This window comes from Aythya marila (genome assembly GCF_965140915.1).
Source record: "Aythya marila genome assembly, chromosome: 5".
Lineage (NCBI taxonomy): Eukaryota > Metazoa > Chordata > Aves > Anseriformes > Anatidae > Aythya > Aythya marila.
In genome coordinates this window covers 18503709-18512612 of record NC_139046.1, presented here as the reverse complement: position 1 = coordinate 18512612, position 8904 = coordinate 18503709, and the positions used below count along the sequence as shown (strand labels likewise).

Genomic DNA, 8904 nt, shown 5'->3' with positions numbered 1-8904 from the left:
GACCAATACTCATCTGACACATCAAAAGGAGAAGAACAGCCCAGGGCTGAGCTTAAATAGAGCTCCTGGGCCAATGCATGGAGGGATGGAGGGTCCAGGTGAAAATGATCGGGGCAGTTAAGACTTGGTGCATTGAGGGCCCTGACACGGGCCTTTATTGTGTTGCTTTGGGCACTTCTTGCAACCCCTCTTAATCTGATGTGTGAATCCAGAAATGAGAGACATGAATCATGAAAGCATATGATCACCACAGGCGATCCTTGTGTTCCTCACTTTGTGCAGAAGAACAGACAGCAGGAGGAAAGACTGAGGAACCAAGAATGAGCAGACAGTAGATTTCCCAAGTTTCAGGGACTGAGCTAGAACTAGGCAGAAATGTCTGAAGAAAATGTTTCTGTGCTGCTCCAGTGCGTATTTGGGCACACCAAACCTTCTCAGTTCCAGCCAATGTGCCATTGTGTTATGTGGGATGGGAGGAATGAAACCATTGCTCAGCAAATCCTGTGGTTTCCTAGTGACATTGTTAGGTAATATGGCTGGATTCTCACATGAGGGAAGACCAGCTTGTATAAATTCCTTGAGCTTTTCTTAGGACAAGATCCTGCAGTCTTAAACCATACAAAGATATGTGGTTGTTGAAATGCATACAGAAAAGCCTTGTCCCATCAGTCAAGGCTTTCAGTGGCTACAGTCATACTTCTTAATCACCTGAAACTGATTTCTGGAATAAATAAATAAATAAATAAATAAATAAATAAATAGAAATGTACGTCTGGTTTGTGAAGTTAATTGCCATGGATGCAAAATTGATTTGTCAGAGATTCTTATGTGGCTTCTCTTTGTCATGCCTGATACAAACACACTAGAGTTGTCCGGGATGTCACGTTAGTGTTGGGTGACATTTAGACAGTCTGGTTGGGAGAGCTGTGGTTGTGGGAGATGCTCATCAGTGTATGCTCTAACTTCTGCCTTTGGAGAGGTGGGAATAGAGTGGGTGAGAAAATATTTCTTACGTCTTCAAGAAACGTGTAGACGTACAACTTATTAGCATGGTTTAGTGGTGGAGTTGGCAGTACTAAGTTAAAGGTTGGACTAGATGACTGTAGAGGTCTTTTTCAACCTGAATGATTCTATGATTATATGATATTAAATGGAAAGGAAACAAATGACTGCCCATGACACATTTATTTTCTTTTACCAAAACAAAATACAAGCGACTCAGAAATTTGGTTGTTCCTGTGTCTCAAGTGTTTGCTTATCTAGCAAGGTCCATCCTTGGTGCTGATACCCCTTCCTTCCCCAAAGCCATTCTCTTCTGTGGCTGAGATGTCAGAATGCATCATACGATGCACTGTGTCCATTAGAGGTAGTTTCCAAACTTGATAACTTATGGGAAAGTCATGATGCACTTTCTGAAGCTGTTTCTCACCTCCTTGTTTCTCAGGCTGTAGATCAGGGGGTTCAGCATGGGGACCACCAGGGTATAGAAGACTGTCGAGATTTTCTCCTGCTCCATCGTGTAGCTGGAGCTGGGTTGGATATAGCTAAAAGTAACAGATCCATAGAAAATTGTGACAGCTGTCAGGTGAGAGGCACAGGTGTGGAAGGTTTTCTTCCTGCCATCATCTGACTGGATCCTCAGGATGGCAGAGAGGATGAGCATGTAGGAAACAGCGATGACAAAGAGGGTGAACAGGGCAATAACTACAGAAAAAGCTATTAGCAAAGTCTCATTACAATGGGTATCTGCACATGCAAGTTGCAGCAAGGGAGGTATGTCACAACAGTAATGATTGATGAGGTTGGGTCCACAGAATGGCAACCCCAGCAAGCCACAAGTGTGAGTCAATGAATTCAGGAGTCCCCCCATATATGATCCCACCACTAATTGCCTACAGACTCTCTTGGTCATTACAGTCGTATAGAGCAGTGGTCTACAGATGGCTACATAACGGTCATATGCCATGGCAGCCAGCAAGAAAACCTCTGTAGTGAGCAAAACAGCAGAAAAGAAAATCTGGGAAAGGCATGTGGAATAGGAAATGGTTTTGCTCTGCACTAAGAAGCTCACCAGCAACCTTGGAGCAAAGACAGTAGAATAGCAGAGGTCAATCAGAGACAAGTTACTGAGGAAAAAATACATAGGAGTGTGAAGTTGGAGATGAGTCCAAATCAAAACGATCATCCCAAGGTTCCCCAACAGAATGATGATGTAGATCCCTAAGAATAAGAAGAAGAGAGGGACCTGCAACTCCAGATGATCTGTCAATCCTAGGAGGATGAAATGGGTTATCGTGCTGTCATTCCTCCCATCCATCTGACTTAAGGGATACAACAGGAGATCTGCTGAATTACAAAGAATGGTCAGGATGAAGAAGGCGGTATTCATTACACAGAGTAACACAAACTGGCAATTTGAGGTTTATTCTGAAATTGTAGTCTGGTCATGCCTTCAATGCTGAATCAAGATAAGGTACGAAAACATTTGTCCTTATAATTTTGTTTCATTCCAGGCCAGGTGGTGTTCGTGTATCTAACAAAATGCAGCAGCAAGTAACACATTCCTGAGCTTAAATCTCTACAAGCTTATGTGTAATGGAGTGAACTCTAAAAGCGAGTGCATGGCTTCTTTTCCACCTAGATGATTTTAATCTGTGATTCTTGTACCTTTGCCTCACTTGCTAAAATATTATGTTGTCCATATATCGATTGTCTAGATTTCTTCTGGAGAGGAGAGGAAAGGATACACTAAAACATTAGGAAACTCTTACATGGAACTTTTTCAGCTCTACAACTGTTTCTGTCACAGCTAGGGTTACTAATTTTAGCTAGTTACTTCTTCCTCATCATTATCAATACAGTTGATGAAACTCCTCGATATCAGATGCCAGATGTTTGAACCCTGGCACACAATCCAAACAGAAGCCTAGAAGACATAGCTTAGTGGAAGATTTGGAGAAACAAGGTTTGAGAACACTGTTTTCACAGAAAACGATGAGAAGTTAATGGTCATTTCCTACCATTATTTAGCTACTGAAGGATTAGCTATATATTCAAAGGTGATTTCTGATATTCTTAAAATCAGAAAAAAAATAATTCTGTCTGCCTATGCTTGTGTCTAGCTACCTTTATACTTCTTTGTGACCAAAGAGCATCATACACACTAAGGGAGAACCACAGCTCAGGGCCCACATAACCCAGGAAACTGAAGGGAATAAAAAGTTTCTGTGTAGTGAAGAGGGAGCCACAATGAAGCAAAGAGCTAAAGAGAAAGAAAGAAAAAAGTAGAGAGAGCTTTGCACAGTGTAGCAATTTAGGAGGGAATCATCTTCTTACCAGTGCATCAAGATCTTTGCAGCCAATACACAGCAACATGCTGTTTTCTTGAACAGTGTGCTGTTGTAATGCACATTGCAGTTTCTTACCTTTGATTGACTTCTATACAGCCCAAATTCAGACTGGTAGAATGAGGTAGCCATAGACCTGAAGCATATGTTTTAGTCGGAGGTTAGACCTCAAACAATTTTAGCCTGTTGTCTTGAAGTATTTTCTTTTTCTTCTTGCTTTTCTTCTTAATGGAGTGATCTGGTGCATTTTTCTAGGCTTGTTACCCCAAGAAAGTACAGCAAGTTGTTGGGCATTGTCAGGTTGAACTGTGTCAGGTTGGACTGTGTCAGGTTTTGCAATTTAAAAGTCTAGTTGCAGATGTACCAGAAACGTGGGGTATAATTGCTTCAGGTGAGTAATGGTTGCTCAGCCTTAAACCCTCTTCAGAGCATGTGATTCTTCCATTGCTTTTAGGAATTCAGTAAAGTCAGTGCTCTAGGAAGAGTTTTCCTTTTAAAGGAGAGACCTGCTGTGTGCTCTGGGAGCTGGAGTTTTTACCCTACATGTTTTACGTCAGGCTCAAAGGGCCCAGTGATTTCCCTTGATGCTGTTCTTTCAGTGTTTACAGATTGCTCTCCTGAATCTAATGGTCTGAAACTTGAGCAGAAGAAAAGTGCAAGGAGTTAACTTCCATATCAGTGGCTCTATTACAACCTGACTGATAAGTGAAATGTAAATCAACAATTGGAAGTTTTCCCTATAAAGAGTTTAAAGACAGAATTCTTTGGAGAATGCTAATACTGACTAAGATCATTCAGATATTGTATGTAAAAACTTTTCTACTTACTTTGACTGCCAGGATAGCAATGGCAGTCCTCCAGACCTCTCATCCTTGGTCTTTGGTTGAAATAACACATTGGAGGAAACTCTAGACAAGACTGTCCTTTTCCTGATGGGTAAAATGAGTAAAGAGTAAGAAGGACGATATCCAAGGGCTCTGTGTGCAAAAAGTAGAGAAAAGCCTTCCAGAAAAATATTTTGTATTTGCTCTACTTCACAAACATGCTCAAAACAGTGTCTATAGATATAATCTGTCTGCTTCACTCTATTAAATATTCTGCCAGCTGCCGCCTTTAATCTGGCTAATGTGTGACATTATGGATAGGAAACCGGAACTCGGACATATCAAGATCCAGAGACTAATTAAGTCAGATTCATTGCTTAAGTCTTGAAAATAATAATCTGAGAACAAACAACTACACCAAACTCTTTCTAAGCCAATGGAGAGAAGTAAACCTTTATGGAATCCTACTTCTTAAGGAAGTATCTTTGGATAGGATGATTGTTCTTGTGGTGCCTATAACCCACCACTGACACAAAACATTAATTATTCTAATGTCATCGGTTCATTACCCAGCTGTCCTTTGGCTGTAATGGGAACTTAAACCATCACGATGACTGTTCAAGTGAGGTGAACTGAATCGTCCTGTTAGCGGCACAGGGTTAGAGCCACAGATGTTCTGACTGACCCCATCTCTGCAAAACAGACAAGTATTCTGGGGACAGAACTGCACATGAGATGTGATCTTATTTTTTTCTGTAGACATCTTCTGTTAACTGCTCTAAAAGATAAAGTTTCTTGCTTTGACATGAATATTCTTGTACTGTTGTTTTAAAGGGAAATAAATCCTACTTATCCCACTGTCACATGAGAGAAAAAATGACAGCTGGTATTGGATCTGGATACTGGAGTTTAAAGAACCCCCAGGATCTGAGCTTTTATTTTACTTGACTACCTCATACACCAACTCACTCATCCCCTCCACCCTCCAGCGTTGTATTTACAATATCTCAACTTGTCTTCCAAGTGAGGAGGTGGCTGCTGGTCTGTGAATGCCAGGCAGAAAATCCTGCTGGCTGGGACATTACTGACCAACATCCCCATCAATCATTTCCATGCCACTTTTTGCTCTCCAAGATCTTCTCTTCTCTCACTTCCAGGGTCTTTCCTCCAGCCAAGACCTACAGCTGCTTCATTCCATGACTGCTTGTTATTCAGAAAGTCTTCTTCTAGGCACCAGCTCTTCTTCTCCAGTGTCGCAGGCTCCAAATTTTCCCAATTTAAAGTCTAGGTCCAGATGCACAAAGCATGATCAGCCTTCTAGTAAGTTTTGTGTCCTGCTTCTTTATTAATTGGAAGATTTGGAAAGCACTATTTCTATTTAGACCAGGTGTTATCAACATTTACAACCAATAATCTGCTGGAAAACCTTTCTGGTGATATTTGTCTCTTTTCTGGGATATTTTGCTGATTTATTATTTTTATCTTTTTCATGTGTAGAAGTATTAAATATAAACAGAGTATTTCATTATGCTTAGAAACAATGAGGGGAGCTCACCTGTTCAGATATAGACATCTGCAATGGCTACCACAAACATGAAAATGTAACCTTCTCTTCCAAAACTTAAACTTCTTTGTCCAATACAGATATCTACACAAGTTCTTGTCTTGGGCTTCATATTAAGTCAAGAGAAAAATCAAGCAAAGCAAACAAACAAAAAAGCATTTTGGGGGCTTGTTCATCCCCTGCTAACATGAGTGGGTGTCTAAAACCACTTAGATGACTGTGACCAAGAAGTGTCGATTTTTGGTTGTAATTATAAAGGAAAATAAGAGTAACCAATTTACAATGGATATCTATATTGTGGACACAACAAGTTAAACAGGAAGAGTTCTGCCTACTTAGAGTGTAATGTAACTTCAAGAAAATGAAGTGATGTGAAAGTGCTTTAGCAGGCACTGTATGCACTTTCTGCAAGCAACTTCTTTAGAGGTTAATTAACGCAGTTGTAAGCTCCAGTGCAAGTGGAGGGCAGGTGGCAGCTTCTTCTCTCTCCTGTTGTTGCATCTGCCTAATTTGCACATGAACAAAGTGAGATTGAGAGCTGATCCTTCTTCACATAAGGCTTTGATACTATCACCATCTAAAAGCACAGATAAATGCACTGCATGAAAGCTTGGTATTTTTATTAGCTCTTGGTCAAGTGTCTTCATGCAAAAATCATCCAAGCAACCACTTATGAATCTGTTTCTCATAGGCAGTGGATGGAAGGACTTGAAAGTAGCGTTTTCCAGTTCTGTGTTTCTTTCCTTTTGCAAGTTTGACTGGGATGAGTAATGTGTGAAAGTACTCACAAAAACCCAATTTCATACCCACCAAATCCAGGTGGGTCTGAATGTAACTTGACATCGCTGAATATCAGGTTTTGCACTCTAGCTTTACCCAGGTAAAACCACAGGGCACTGGATAACCTATCTCTTGCACATTTCTCATCATGATAGCTGCTACTGAAGAGCATCTCCTTATAACTTATAGACAGGTTGAGTGATTTTGGGTGCCTCTTCTCTGGAAGACACTTTATTACTTATTGACACTGCATAGAAGTGAAGAGGACAGACAGCCTGCTCGGCTGACAATTCTTGATGGCAATGGAATGACATAGACTGGCAGAAAAGTGAGTTGTTTCCCAAACTGGCTTGGGGATTTTGCTAACTAACTTTCTTCTTAATTTAACAAGAAATAGTGATTTATACAGCTGAGACCTTACAGGACTTTTAATATAGATAATCCTAACCCAAAGTTATCCTGGGCTCCTTTCTGTGGGCTGGGCCTCATTAGATACAGCTATGCCATTGAAAACAAACAAAAACAATCAGTGAAACAAAACAAAATAATTTAAAAAATAATAATAAAAAAAAACAAAAACAAAAACAAAACACCACAGAAGCAATAAAAACAAGTTAGGCAGGATTCAACTCTGGAAACTAACACTGTGAGCATGCACTTGTATGTCTCTGTCTTTTGAGGTAAAGAGTTAAACATTTTCCTAGAAGCTCCAACCAAAAACATGAATATATGTTAAGAGAACCAAACAGTAGAAGGAGGCAATTTTTACCTTCTCCTCCAGGAAATCAGTAATATGTTAGGAAGACGAAAGAATACAATTGCAGGGGAAAAAAAAAGTTTCTTGGTTTATCCTACTGTTCATTTAGCTCTAACATCCTAAGTTCAATGTTTAAATTATAGCAGATAGACTAGTAAAAAAAAGATCACTCTAAATCTCATTAGTTCTCTGAGGTACTAAAAAGTTTCTGCCAAAGTTTCTCTAACTTTTCAGTTATGTTTGATTCTTACATGTTTATAGTTGGTATAGTATAAATACAAACATTGCTACCAAACTGATACCTCATTCTCTTTTCACCTTTCCTAGGCAATCGGCTATTATTCTGACGAGCAAGTTGATGAGCAGCATTTTTTCCTTTTCATCACCCTTCTTAGAGCATTTTTCACCTCCTTGTTCCTGAGGCTGTAAATCAGGGGATTCAGCATTGGAACTGCCAACGTGTAAAATACTGCAGAGATTTTCTCATGATCCAGCGAGTATCTTGAACTGGGCTGCACATGGCTCAAACTCACAGGCCCGTAGAATAGGGTTACGGCCGTCAGATGGGAGGCACAGGTGGAAAAGGCTTTGTACCTGGTTGCAGAGCCCATGCTCAGAACAGAGAAGAGGATGTAGATGTAGGAGACGATGACAATAAGGAGTGTTGACATAGCTATGATCCCTGAGAGGGTTACAAGCACTAGCTCATTCACACGGTTGTCAGAGCAAGTGAGTTGTAGCAGTGGGTTTGTGTCACAGAAATAATGGTTGATGGTATTAGGGCCACAGAATGACAATTTCAGTAAGCCACAAGTATGTACCGATGAGTTAAAGAGTCCCCCTAAATATGATGCAACCACCAGGCAAATACAGACTTTCCTGGGCATAAGAGTGGTGTAAAGTAGTGGGCTGCAAATAGCTATGTAGCGGTCATAAGCCATTACAGCCAGCAGAAATCCCTCTGTGGTCACAAACACAACAAATAAGAAGTGCTGGGTGACACATGCTGAGTAAGAAATAGTCTTATTCTCCACTAAGAAGTTTATCAACATCCTTGGAATAAAAACTGAAGAATAACAGAGATCCACAATTGACAAGTTAATGAGGAAGAAATACATGGGTGTTTGCAGCTGGAAGTCAGTCGTGATCAAGCCAATCATACCAAGATTACTTGCAAGCGTGACAACATAGATTAGTAGGATCATCACAAAGAGCAGGGACTGTAGTTCTGGGCGATCTGTCAGTCCCAAGAGGATGAAGTAAGTTACTGTGGTGTGATTGCTTGCTGCCATCCTTACCTCTGTAACAGATTACCTGCTGAGATAAGATGAGTTGACTATACAGTTAAAAAAGAAAGAAAGGTTATTTATGTGTAGGAGTAACCTACTGTAAAGAAGAACAAGGGCTGAGATTAAATACCTGGATCTTGATTCCCTTTTGTGCAGCAGCAATTTTTGAGCATGCTCAAAAATGCCTATTTTCATCAATCAGACCAGCCTCACAGGGGGATCCTCTGTGCCCATTGTGCACAAGCTAATAGTAGCAAGCTGCCTAGTGGTGTTGCTTGTGGACAGCAGTACACATCTGCAACACAGCTACTGAGTTTTATTTTTAGGTGATGCAAAGTTTGAC

General features: G+C 40.5%; 1 protein-coding gene across 1 annotated transcript; it reads right to left on the bottom strand.

Moving 5' to 3' along the window:
* Window positions 1–1387: 1387 nt before the first annotated feature.
* LOC309879249 (uncharacterized protein) lies at window positions 1388–8564 on the bottom strand (the record flags this gene model as incomplete). The annotated part of the gene is made up of 2 exons (XM_082762785.1): window positions 1388–2321; window positions 7621–8564. 2 exons carry the CDS (start codon window positions 8562–8564, stop codon window positions 1388–1390), a joined length of 1878 nt encoding a protein of 625 aa, XP_082618911.1.
* Window positions 8565–8904: the final 340 nt, after the last annotated feature.